The sequence below is a fragment of the Quercus robur genome, chromosome 11 (genome assembly GCF_932294415.1).
Source record: "Quercus robur chromosome 11, dhQueRobu3.1, whole genome shotgun sequence".
In the NCBI taxonomy this organism is placed as follows: Eukaryota; Viridiplantae; Streptophyta; class Magnoliopsida; order Fagales; family Fagaceae; genus Quercus; species Quercus robur.
In genome coordinates, this window is record NC_065544.1 from 14,481,766 (window position 1) to 14,495,800 (window position 14,035).

General features: G+C 39.7%; 1 protein-coding gene across 1 annotated transcript; it reads left to right on the forward strand.

The window, feature by feature from the left end:
- The first annotated feature begins 302 nt into the window (after positions 1 to 302).
- Positions 303 to 914, forward strand: LOC126704742 (uncharacterized). Its single transcript, XM_050403758.1, has 2 exons — positions 303 to 701; positions 819 to 914. Exons 1-2 carry the CDS (start codon positions 303 to 305, stop codon positions 912 to 914), a joined length of 495 nt encoding a protein of 164 aa, XP_050259715.1.
- Positions 915 to 14,035: the final 13,121 nt, after the last annotated feature.

Genomic DNA, 14,035 nt, shown 5'->3' on the forward strand with positions numbered 1-14,035 from the left:
CCAGCTCCGAGCCGTCCTCTAAGGAGACAGATGGTGCTAGTTACAGATGGAGATCTAGAACTCCGCCCAGCGAGACTTTTTCTTATGACGAGGAGTACCACCATAGACGTAGATACAAGAGCCCGCCTCGCAAAGGCTTGGGGAACGATGCCATGAACAAGGCGCTGAGTCAAGTATCTAAATCACCCTTCACATGAAACATAGAAGGTGCAAGTCTTCCTCGGCGATTCCATCAATCCATGTTCACCATTTATAATGGTCGAATAGATCCAGTAGAACATGTTAGCCATTTCAGTCAAAGGATGGCTGTCCACTCCAAAGATGAGGCCTTGATGTGTAAGGTCTTTCTATCTAGCTTGGGCTCAGTGGTGATGAGGTGGTTCAACGGTTTAAAGGCAAACTCTATTGACTCCTTTAAAAAACTCACCCGAGCCTTTGATGCTTGCTTTATTACTTGTAGCAGGGTTCCTCGGCCTTTAGGATCCTTATTATCTATGTCCATGCGGGAGGGTGAGACTCTGAAGGCTTACTCAGATAGATACTGGGAGATGTTTAACGAAATAGAAGGAGAGTACGATGATGTGGCCATTAGTACTTTTAAGGTTGGCCTTCCGGCCGAGCATGATTTAAGGAAATCTCTAACTGGTAAACCTGTTACCAGTGTACGTCAATTGATGGATCGGATTGACAAGTACAGAAGGGTAAAAGCAGACCAACTGCAGGGGAAAAGAAAGGCTAAGGTGATCCCTCAAGAGAGGAGGGATTTCAGGTCGGACCGATACAATAATAATTGACCTCAGAAAGACTTTGTTGGGCAGACAGGATCTGCCAACATCCAGGTGGTTAATGCTCTGTTTCGAGAGCTAGTGCAGCAAGTGCTGGAGAAGATTAAGAATGAGCCGTTCTTCAAATGACCAAACAAGATGGTAGGAGATCCTATGAGACGCAACCAGAACCTTTATTGCCAATATCACCAGGACCATGGGCATACCACCGAGGATTGTAGAAACCTGTGGGACCATTTAGACTAGCTAGTTCGAGAAAGGAAACTGAAGCAACTCTTGCATCATTCCAGTGGACGGGGAACCCAAACGAGTTCAGAATTTCGGGGAGATACTTCTTCAAGACTTCCTCTCGGCACAATAAATGTCATATTTGTTGCCCTAGGGAGGACTGGATCTTGTCCTTCCAAGGTAATGTCAGTGTCTTGTTACCTAGCCGAGGAGTCTAGTTCAATGCCGAAGAAAATCAAGATGGGCATCCCATTGGTGTTAGGTTTTTCAGATGAGGAAAAACTTGGAACTATACAGCTACATGATGATGCTCTAGTGGTCACACTCAGGATTGGTGGGTACGATGTTGAAAAGAGTGATGATTGACCAAGGCAGCGGAACTGAGATAATGTATCTAGACCTATATAAGGGGCTAAATCTGAAATCTGAAAACTTGACAGCCTACAATTCTCCTTTGGTGAGTTTTGAAGGTAAGATGGTCGTGCTGGAATGTCAGATCAGATTACCCATACAAACCGGCCCAGATGTGGTAAAGGTGGACTTCATTGTTATAGATGCTTTCTCTTCCTACACGGCCATTATGGGTAGACCTTGGCTTCATACCCTAGAGGCCGTCTCCTCTACTCTTCACCAGAAGATGAAGTACCCATTCAGAGGCCAGGTTTTGGAGGTAGTAGGAAATCAGTCTACAGCTAGACAATGCCTGGTAGCGGCCATCCAACATCGGCTTAAGGCTGAAATCTTGACCACTGTTGATAACGACTTATAGCAATCAGAAACTCCGGCGTTACCCATAAATGGACCAGCTAACGAAGCGAAATGTGAAGATATAGAAAAGGTAGTTGTTGGCGACGATCCGGAAAAGTTCTTTCAAGTTGGAGCTCAGCTGCCTATGCAGGAGAAGGATCAGTTGGTTGAATTCCTTAGGAAAAATGTGGATGTGTTCGTATGAAGCGCGTATGAAGCCTCGAGTGTAGATCTAAGTTTCATTTGTCATCATCTGAATATTAACCCCTCTATTACCCCGAAGATATAGCCACCTCGGCGCCCATCAAAAGAGCACACCGAGGCTGTCAGAAATAAAGTAACCAAGCTCAAACAGGTAGGGACTATCAAGAAAGTTTTCTATCCTCAATGGTTAGCTAACACAGTAGTGGTGAAAAAGAAAACTGGGAAATGGCGCGTGTGTGTGGATTTCACGGATCTTAATAAGGCTTGTCCCAAAGATCCTTTCCCTATGCCTCGGATAGATCAGTTGGTGGATGCGACGGTGGGTCATCCTCGGATGAGTTTTTTGGATGCCTTTCAAGGATATCACCAAATACCATTAGCGTTGAACAATCAAGAAAAGACAGTTTTTGTCACTCCCATTGGAAACTATCACTACAAAGTGATGCCCTTTGGTTTAAAAATGCAAGGTCTACTTATCAGCGGATGATGACTAAAATATTCAAACCATAGCTAGGCAGGAGCATCGAAGTCTATATCGATGATATGGTTGTAAAGAGCAAGGTAGCGTCGGGGCATGTGGAAGACCTCACAAACGTCTTTGAAGTTCTAAGGAAGCATAAGTTGCGCCTAAATGCATCCAAGTGTTCGTTTGGTGTAGGTTCGGGAAAGTTTTTGGGTTACATAGTGACTCACAGGGGAATTGAAGTAAATCCAAATCAGATCAAGGCCATTAATGGCTTACAAGCACCTCAGAATCCCAAGAAGGTCCAGAAACTGACCGGGATAACTGCTGCTTTGAACCGATTTATATCCAGGTCAGCAGATAGGTGCAGATCCTTTTTCCTTTTACTGCATAAGTGGAAATGATTCGAATGGACCGAGGAGTGTGCTCTAGCCTTTCAACAACTTAAAGAATACCTATCTCGGCCACCCATCATGTCCAGTCCCGAGCTGGACGAGGTTTTGTTTGCTTACCTGACGGTAGCCTCTCACGTGGTAAGTTTTGTTTTGATACGAGTAGATGGTGGTATTCAAAAACTAGTTTATTACGTAAGTAAGTCACTTCATGAAGCCGAGGTTCGGTATTTATCACTGGAGAAGGCCATTTTGGCAGTAGTACATGCTACACGGAAACTCCCCCATTATTTTCAGGTGCACACCGTGGTTGTTCTAACTCAATTACCGCTCAAATCAATACTTTGGAGCGCAGATTATATCTAGAGGATTGCTAAATGGGGCACGATTCTGGGAGCTTTTGACATCAAGTACATGCCTCGTACCTCTATAAAAGGCCAAGTCCTTGCCGATCTAGTAGCCGAGTTTGCTGAATTTCTTGAAGAAATAGATGCGAAGCAGCGTGGCATGGATGAAAAATCCGTTGGCTTAGTCTCCACCCAATACCCCTCACCCTGGAAAGTATATGTGGATGGAGTAGCAAACCAGCGGGGATCAGGAGTGGGGCTAGTTCTGGTATCCCCTGAAAAGATCACCATTGAAAAATCCTTGAGGTTGGAATTCTCGGCTACAAACAACGAAGCGGAATATGAAACTTTGTTGATTGGAATGGCGATGGTCCAGAAAATGGGTGGAAAGGCAGTGGAAATGTTCTTAGATTCAAGACTGGTCGTAGGCCAGGTAAGAGGGGAACTAAAAGCCCGGGATACAAGAATGCAAGGATATTTAGGTCAAGTTAGGCGTATACAAACGAAATTTGAATTCTTCGACTTATCGCATGTCCCCAGAAGTGGAAATACCCATGCAGACTCTTTGGCTACCCTTGCCATTTCCTCGGCACAGAATTTGCCCCGAGTGATACTTGTCGAAGACTTATGCACCCCTACCCCAACAAAGAAAGATTTGCTCCAGATCCATCAAATCAGGCTAGGGCCAAGCTGGATGGATCCTATATCGCTGTTCCTTGAAAGGGATGTATTGCCTGAAGAAAAGTTAGAAGTTGAGAAGATACGAAGGAAAGCTCCTCGATTTTGGTTGTCTGAGGATAAAAAGTTGTATAAACGTTCTTTTTCTGGACCATATCTGCTTTGCATACATCCAGAGGCATCAGAATCACTCCTAGAAGAACTACATGAAGGAATCTGCGGAAGTCACACAGGGGGAAGATCCTTATCTCACTGAGCCATTTCTTAAGGATACTGGTGGCCAAGCATGCAAAAGGAAGCCTACGAGTATGTTAAAAAGTGTGATCAATGTCAGAGATTCACCCCAAACATCCATTAGCCAGGAGGAGTTCTTAACCTCTTTCTAGCCCTTGGCCCTTTGCTCAATGGGGCTTGGATATTGTAGGTCCTTTCCCTAAGGCACTAGGAAATAAAAAGTATTTGTTGGTCGGCACAGACTATTTCACCAAGTGGGTTGAAGCTGAACCTTTAGCTAATATCAGAGATGTGGATGTCAAAAGGTTTATTTTGAAGAATATCGTTACTCGATTTGGGGTTCCCCATACCCTCATCTCGGATAATGGCCTTCAATTTGATAGTAAAGCCTTCAGGCAGTATTGTTTTGATCTGGGGATAAAGAATAGATATTCCACTCCAGCCTATCCGCAAAGAAATGGGCAAACTGAAGCTGTCAAATTGAAAAGAGACTGGATGATGCAAAGGAAAGATAGGTGGAGGAATTGCCGCATGTCCTTTGGACGTATCGAACAACGCCTCGCCGGTCAACTAAGGAGACCCCCTTTTTAATGACATACGGGGCCGAGGCTGTAATCCCTCTGGAAACAGGTTTCCCGACGCTGAGAACAAATGCATTTATCCCGGATGGCAATGATGGGTTACTGGAAAAAAGTTTGGACTTGATCGAAGAGCAAAGAGAGAATGCTATGGTCCAAGTGGCCTACTACCAACATAAGCTCAAGCAAGGTTACGATACCAATGTAAAGTTGAAGCCGTTGGCCGTGGGAGATCTGGTACTGAGGAAAGTTTTGGGAACCACCAAGAATCCAGCCTTGGGAAAATTGGAGCCTAATTGGGAAGGACCGTATCAGATAACTTTGGTGGCAGGAATAAGTGCATACTATTTGAAGGATCTAGATGAAAAAACTGTACTCCATCCTTGGAATGTAAACAATCTAAAGAGATATTATTATTAATAAAAACAATCCTGTTTAGTTTTTTCTCTAATTTATTCCAATCATGTATTATGTGCTCCCCTATCTATTGAAGTATTAAACAGAAACTAAGTTATTTCAGGTTCCTCGGACCACAAACTTAGTGGAAATTAATACCTTTTGACATCTATTGAAGTATTAAACGGAAACTAAATTATGTCAGGTTCCTCGGACCACAAATTTAGTGGAAATTAATACCCTTTGACATCTATTGAAGTATTAAATAGAAACTAAGTTATGTTAGGTTCCTCGGACCACAAATTTAGTGGAAATTAATACCCTTTGACATCTATCGAAATATTAAACAGAAACTAAGTTATGTCAGGTCCTTCGGACCACAAACTTAGTAGAAATTAATACCCTTTGACATCTATTGAAGTATTAAACAGAAGCTAAGTTATGTCAGATTCCTCGGATTACAAACTTAGTGGAAATTAATACCCCTTGAATTGAGTTATGACCAAATTTATAAACCAAAGTAAAATCCATGAGCATCACTTAAAGCATTTTAAGGTACCTTGGACTTGCCTGTTATTTAAACGTTTGAATATTTTCTCAAAGTTGGAAACTTATTAGAATTGATGAATTAAAAACATGACTTGATAATGCTGTGCATTTAATAGTCATAATATACTCAGATTCTCAGTTAAAATATGTAAAGTTGTGCCTTCCCTCATATTAGCAAACTTCGCTCTTCTATGGCATATGGTTATGTATGAACAAAGAACAGTCAAAATGAAAATTGCATAAATAAAAGATAAAATAATAATAACCCATGTAAATTTGGAAAAGTAAAGCGTACATCTCATTAAAACTTGTCTTAAAGTAAAAAATAAAAAGGGAATTTCATTACATTAACTATGACTACTCTATATAAAAATAAAGAGTTATGGTTTTAACTTTATTTGGAGCTTGTTCATGAAGGCTTTGTCAGCTGCTTCAGGAGGAGCCACTTTTTCTTTCTCCTTAAGAACTTCTCCAGTAGGTAAGGTAGTTGAGACTAAAGCTTACTCAAAACTTTGGGAAGCTGCCCTATCCTAAGGAACCTCTGTGGCCTTGTCTGAGTAGTTGTCTTTAGGAGCTTCAGGCTCTTTGGACTGCTCCTGCTGACTGGGAGGAAGAGGATCCTGAGTCTGGGCTTCCTCGGCGGGGTCAGCAACTATAGAGGCCGCCTCCACTTGGTTGGAAGGAAGGTGGGAAGCTCGTATGGCTGGAGGGAAATAAACGTTTTTAGGCTTTTTCAGCTCAGAAGAAGCCTCAACCCCAGCTCGGTTGAAAGCTTCTTCCTAAGTCTGAGCACAGTAGGCTCGGCATAAGGCAAGGACCTCTGCCCGGAGGGCATCCTCGGTCTCAGCTACGCCAATGTCGTAGCCACGCTGTTCAGCCTTATCCATTACCTTCTCGGCCTCTATTTTTACCTTTTCTGCCTCGGCTTTTGCTTTCTCGGCCTGATCTTTGAGTCTCTGGGCTTCTTCCAGTTGTTTTCTAAGGATTTCCATTTGTTCCCTAGAAGCAGTCAATTGATCATTGGCCTTACGCAAGCATTTTCTCTGATCCTCAGCTTGTCTTTGTGCACTCTCTAGAGCCGAGTTAGCACTTTTCCAGGCATGCTCCTCGTCAGCCAGCCTTTTCCTCAACTCTACATTGCTTTGCTCAGCAATGCTGAGCGTCTGTACAGCTGCTACCCGCCTCTTCCTCTCATCATTTGGTTGTTGGTAGCAGGAGTTGGTTATCTCCTCGAGCCTGAAGGTGGCTTGGACAACCTAAAAGAAAAGGGTCAATAACATAACAAAAAAAAAAATATATATGTATATATATATATGATAATTATAAGTAAAAAAAGGGGGGTTAGTATCATACGATGCCTAAATATCTCTTGGCATTTAGGAAAACTTCGTTCTTCCTGATATTCCGCAACTCAGTCATATCCTTTAGAAGTAACAAAGCCTCCTCCAAGACCGAGGCAATATGGCACCTAATACCCCCGTTGAAATCCCTGAGTGATGCATCATCCTTTAAGGGCTCACCGCCAAGCATGGGTGCTGGGAGCCAAGCCTGAGGCTCTAAAGGCTGGCTATATGTCCTCTCCACGCCTCATTGTGACGCGTGGCTAACTTTTTGCTGCTTCGTAGCTCGTTGAGCCTCGTCTTCACAAGTAGGACGAGGTCTCCCGGTCTCCACCACATCCTTACCTTTTTGCTCCTTCTTCCTCTTCGGGTCAACAGGTTCGGGCCTGGAAGGCAAAGATGGCTGAGGATGAGGGAGAGGAGATTTGGGAGGAGGAGGAGGAAGTTTGGGCTGGGTGGACTTCCCCGATGCGCCTCTCCCGGGTTGATCTTTTATTAGTTCCATCAAACTCCTTTGGGATTTCCTTTGGATACCTATTTCGTTTGATGTACTCTCAGGGGGATAAAGGCAGGTTGAATGCTTCGAATTCGTCTGAAGAGTCTAACATGTCAACGATCTCCTCTGAATTTTCTTTTTCTTCTTCCTTTTCTTCAAGAATGAGTTGGGATGAGGATGCTCCTATTGAAGGGGTGGCAACAAAAAGCGGTTGAGTACGGGGAGTGCCTTCAGGAAGTGGGATGCCCTCTGGAACAACGAACCCTTGGTAGGCAACACTGATACGGTGGAGACGAGGATCGTGTGCTTTTATCACGTACTTTGGGGCTTGAAAGGCAAGAGAAAGGGGTGTATACTCGAGAATCAGGTGTGCCGCTCGAAGTTGATGGTCAGCTTCATTTACGTACACCTCGGCTCGCAAAATCCTATCTAAGCTCTCTTTGTTGACTAAATTGAGCTTGAGTTTAGTAGAACTTTTATCTGCAAAATCATTGAATTAGAGTAAAATTTCATTAGAGACAGGGATGTTGGGAAACAAAAAAAAAAATGCAAACCAAGACACATAAATCTACAGCTATACCCCCACCTGGTTTTCCCTCCTTAGTTGGACAGGGTAGGCCATCATGCCATTCCCCAGAAAAGATTAAGAAATCCTCATTTAAGTTTTTGTTTGAAGTGGGGAGACACTGGATTAACCTTACTTCAGGATGCCTCGACTTAAGGTAGTACCCCTGTCCCTTCAGATGGTGTAAGTTATATACCCAATTCACATCGTGGTGGGTTAAATTGAGATTCATTCTCTCATTTAAAGCTTCTATACTCCCCAATACCCTAAACATATTCGGGGTGCACTGGGTGGGAGATAGTCTAAAGAACCTAAGATAGTTCCTAGTAATGGGGCTAATAGGAATGGTCATCCCTCCCTTTATGAAGGCGATCATGGGTATAACTACTTCTCCTGTTTTCCTAGCATCTACCCATTCCCCTGGGCAGCATATCTCATGCCCACTATTGGTGGGATCCTATACTTGGCCCTAAAACTTTCCATACCCTCCTCGGACTCAACTAAACGTTTGAACTTACCCATTTTTCTAAGAGGTTTTGAAGAAAAATTAACAAGTTTAAAACGAAAACTAAGCGGGTTTAATAAAACTTACAAGTTCAAAAAAGGGGGTCTTCAGACAAATTTCTAGTATTTGTAGACGCAGATGAAAGAGAGAGAGAAAGGTTCAATGTATGAGCTCTAGGACTGTGTGATTGTTGAAAGTAGGAAAAGGAATTGATTTGAAAAGCTATTTATAGTGGTGCAGAAGTTACAAGCAGGAAAGTTCCCACTCGTAAAACTAGAAAAATCCTCCACCGTTCGATTTACATCCCACCGTTGAACGTGGGGGACAAAGATGCCGCCAAAATTTAATGATGGCACGCTCTGGACGCCGAAGCGTGCCTTGAGCAGGTAAAAAGGCATTTAGGAGATTAGGAATATAGAGTAAAACCATAAGCAGGATGGGCTGAGGACATCAAAATCATCATTTTCTCCTGAGGAGTCGAAAAGCAAGATTTTGAGGGGCTATTGTGGAGGCCAGTTAGTTAGGAGGTATTATTAAGGTTATACGAATTGGGCCTATGGCCCAATCCGAGCACATTAACTAATCCGAGAATGACCAAACGAGGTTATAATGGGAATGGTATAAAGAGAAAAATAAAGATAGTACGAGATAAGTCCAATACACGTCCGAAGAGAAAAGCCATCTCGGGAACAAGGATCCGAGGTCAGTAAGAGTGTCATATCACCCTAGACCTTCTTCAAAGTTACATCACAACTAGGAGTTGGACGTTGGACAAGGGGTAAGCAAAAGGAGGCAACAAATATCTTCAAAAGCTATTACCTCTACATTAAATGCCTCCCAACTAACTCTTTGGCCGCATTAATGTGGAGGTGATACCTGAGCAGTGACCAAGCAGCCTTACAGCTACTATTTGATGGTTCTGAGAGGTGTTGGATGGGACAAGAAGGAACTCCTAAAATCCAACCTACACGTGTATGGTAAGGATAAAACCAAGATTGTAATATATAGCATGGGAAGATGACCTAAAAGGGAGATCGAGAAAAAAATCATAAAATCTAGGCAATAACATTGTGAACTCTGGTAACTGTGTTCATCAACAAGATATTATAAGATACGTTTCTTAGTCTATGCCTAGGACAAATTTTCTTACTTAACTTATGTTTAATAATCTTAATTCAGCAACTTTTATGGTCCATCTTTTAGAGTAGAATTAGTTCTTTTATCCACGCTCTATAAATTCATTGTTTGGGCTTGTTGGGCTTAAACCCAATCCTATACTGGGTCTAATCCAAATACGGTCCTTACAGTTCCCAATATAAATATAAAATAAAAGCTAATTATATATAATATAAACTTAAAGCAGTTGTTACTAAGTACTAAAAATTTAAAATCAAAATGCTGAATATAGTGAGTGATTAGTGATTACCTCTCTGTGAATGATTGAAAGCTTGAACTCTCTCAATCTCTATCTCCCTCAAAAATTAAAATGCTGAAGAAGAAAAAAAAAATGTCAGTACTTAGTAGACTAATAGTTACTATAAACTTATTAAAGTAACAACTAAGACTAATGACATAGTTATTTTATATTATATTATTTTTTGGGGGGCTAACAGGATACTTATTAGACTATATAATATAATAGTCTTTCCAGCAGTTTACAGTCCACTATTAAAGTCTTATATAAAAATCAATAAATCACAACCTTAATCAAACAGCCAACCTTAATATTATATATGTAAGCATCCGTGTACTCCATGTATATATAATATTGTTATTATATATGTAAGCAGCTACAATACAAATAGCCAAATGAGCCAACCTTAATAGTTAATATTATATTATTATATATGTAAGCATCCGTCTATATATAATATTATATACGTAAGCAGCTACAAACAGGCTACAACCAACCTTAATAGTTACTAGTTAATACTTAATATTATATATATAATATTATATACGTAAACGTAAGCAGCTACAAACACAAACAACCAAACTTAATAGTTACTAGTTAATACTTAATATTATATATGTAACTTTGTAAGCATCCAACCTTAATATAATTTTATATTTATATATGTAACTGTAAGCACTAAGCAGCTACTTGGAGTTGGACCCCCCACAAAATAGAAAGACACAGACGGCAGTCACACACACACACTCACACAAGCTTTGCTTTGAGAGATTCAAACCAACTAAAAATGCTTTGCAAAACGGAAGTGTGTAGGCATACAGTGACTCAGTGACTCAGTGAGGCTTAGCTGCTAAACTTAATCAAACATTCAAACCAACTAAAAATACTTATTCATGCTTTCAGCTTTCCAAAACAAATGAAAAGGAAAAAATAGTAAAACAGGAAGACAAACAAAACTGAAAAACTTGAAGAAGCTTACTGTCGTTCTGCATCAGGCGAGACTCAAGACTGAGAGCAAGAGAGAGAGTTAAAAGATACTCTAAGATAAATATGAACTTATATACTCTGAGAATCTGAAAACCTAGCATAAAACGCACCGTTTTGCTTTTATTATAACACCCATACATAGTACATATGACATCGTTTTATCAGCTTCATAAAAATAAATAAATAAATAAATAAATAAAAACAGAACTATAGATCCTGTATCGGTTCGGTTCGGTTCGGCACAGTCTCGGTTTCGAATTTCTCAATCCGATGATTTCACCGCACTGGCATTGGAATGGAGGGTGAAGTTTGAACGCCGGCCTCGGCTCATTCGGTCGGCGCTACAGTCGGGAGACGGTGTCATCGGCGTTGGTCAGTTGGGTCGGCTCCGATGAAGTTTTGCACACCCCCACAAGTATAAAGCTTAGACATTTTCTACTTCTTCTTTTCTTTTTTCCAAAACTCCTTTTTCAATTTTGTATTTTGGGTTCTCATTTTTGTCCTCATGTTTTGAAAACATTCAATTTGGACATTGAGTTTATAACAAATTTCATTTTAGTCATTATCGTCATACCAATGATTGATGGAAATTGCTTACATAAATATAAAAAAAAAAAAAAAAAAAAAATCTCATGTCAGCATTTGAATAAATAAAATAATTCACGTTTGGAAAAAAAAATTTTATTTCCTCTAAGGCTGTAAATTAACGAGCTGAACCAAGCCAAATATTAAAAATTCAAATTGTTCATTTAATTTTATTTCAAACATGAATCGAGCTTGAGCTTATCATCAAATTAGATTGCATGTTCAAGCTTGGTTCATTTTATTGTCAAACAAATTTTAGGAATCCAAATCTTGACACGGCATGTGAACTGTGTGGCTTGGCCATGGAATCCAAATCCCATGTCCTAAGGGATTGTATTGTTGCAAAAAAAATTTTGGAAGTTGCTTGGCATCCCTAATAAGCACCATGATTTCTTCCTACTCGATCTTGAGGAATGGATGAAAGTGAACTGCTCCTCAAAGAGTATATCAAGGCACCATCAGTTGCCTTGGAAGATAGTCTTTCCGTTTGGTATTTGGCAGTTATGGAATCAAAGAAATTATTTTCTTTTCTCTTCTGGTACGGTGACTAGAAACATCTAGGACCTTTGCATTAAAAAGAGTGCTGAATTCTTTGCAATTGTCGGTGCTAAATCCAACAAGAATCCGAGAACTAATATTCAGGTGAAGTGGACCAAACCTCCTGTAGGGTGGCTGAAACTTAATACGGATGGATCTGCTATTGGTAATCCTAGGATAGCAGGTGGTGGAGGGCTGATTCGTAATGAGAATGGTGATTGGATTATGGGATTTGCTAGATCATTGGGAATTACTTTTGGAGTCATGGCAGAATTATGGGCTTTAAATGATGGTCTCACACTAGCTTCTCAACTTAGAATTGCTGACATTTGTGTTGAGCTTGATGCTGAGCTTATTGTCTTACTTCTCAATAATTACTCGATAAATAATCTCATGCTAGAGCCTTTGCTTGGTGATTGCAGGACCCTATTGAAGAAATTTCATAGTACAAATATCCAGCACATTTTCAGGGAGGCAAACCAATATTTTGTTAATTTTGTTAACCCACCGCCTGTGATGGACGATTTGCTGGCTTTTGACAAAGCCGAGCTATATTATAACAGAATTATTAGTATTTAATCTATTTCAGCGTTGGTTTACCCAAAAAAAAAGGACAAAATCACAAGCTAACAACATTTTAATAGCAGGGCTGGGTCTAAATGTAATTATCTTCTTAATGGTTAGGCCAATGCTTGGGCCTTGCTTGTTAACTCTTGATTAAAGGCTATAGCTAAAGCCCAATTAGATATGCTTTAGAGAAAGAACATGCAAAGGTTTTTTTTTCTGGAGAAGAGAGTACATGCAAAGTTGATGTCATAACTCATATCCCACATGCAAATAGGTCTGGTATTGTTTTTGTTTTTGTTTTTGTTTTTTTTGTTTTTGGATGAAAAATGTCTGCTACTGTATGCTTATTATATATATCTTCTTCCAATTTGTATTGTACTTTGGTCTTCATAGCACAGTAGTTAACAGTTTGAAGATATCGTTTCATTATTGATCAATGCTTTGGATATGTTCTGTACGTACTACAAAATCTTAGACCAATTATTTGACAACTCTCTTCATCAACTTATATAAAACACACCTATACGTCTATGGAATTTTCTTTTTATTTTTTTCAAATGGTATTGTTGGGTGTATTATTCTATCATACATTTCCATTTTTATCAATCAGATTTTAAGATTAGACAAGTCTTAAACGATAAACCATGTCCATCAGCTGCCGTTTCATTTCCTTGGAAAGCAAAGTTGACTTGACAAGCGCAGGTCGATCGGTAGGAGTGAACAAAGAGATCAATACCACTAAAAAACAATACAATAAAAAATAATTCTATATTATGTTTCTACTTAGCCAAGGGGGCAATTTGCTTATCCTAATTAATTAACAACTTGCTCCTTTCACTTGAAAAGTAACCTTTCACTTGAAAATAAGCAAGTTGGTTTTTTCTTAGATGACAAATTTAATAAGAAATGAGATAAGATTAGAGGTAAAGTTTAGTCACTTTTATTATGAATCATACTACTTGTATTGAGATTTTTAAGTGGGTTAAATGTTTAGAATTGTTGAAATCTGATTTTTTTTAAAATTTCAAAATAGTGTTTGGTTAAGCCAAGAATAAGATATGATTACAAACTAATCATAATCAAATAGAATATTTGATTATCCAATAAATAAAAAAATCACAGCTTGGAGATATCCAAAGGAAACAGGCCCCTCACGTTCAACGTGGAAAGAAACAATGTGCCAATATATTTAAGTAGGTTTCATTTTCATCAATTATTCTGTACATTTAATTGATTTCTTTAACTAATAAAGACGAACCCCTTCGATAAGCTCATTTTACTTTATCAATTAACTTACTTCGTTCCGAAGGAAAAATGGAATAAAATAACCACATAACAATTATTTCTTTTGTGGGATGAATAATATAGTAAGACATAAATAATTGTGGTGCAGATAGCACCCCAGACTCAAATCAATAATAGTAAATAAGCATAAATT

Coding starts and splice junctions, on each gene's coding strand:
- LOC126704742 (XM_050403758.1), top strand. CDS start 303: ATGGCTGTCCACTCCAAAGATGAGGCCTTGATGTGTAAGGTCTTTCTA. Junction 702..818: donor GGATTGACAAGTACAGAAGG/GTAAAAGCAGAC, acceptor TTTGTTGGGCAG/ACAGGATCTGCCAACATCCA.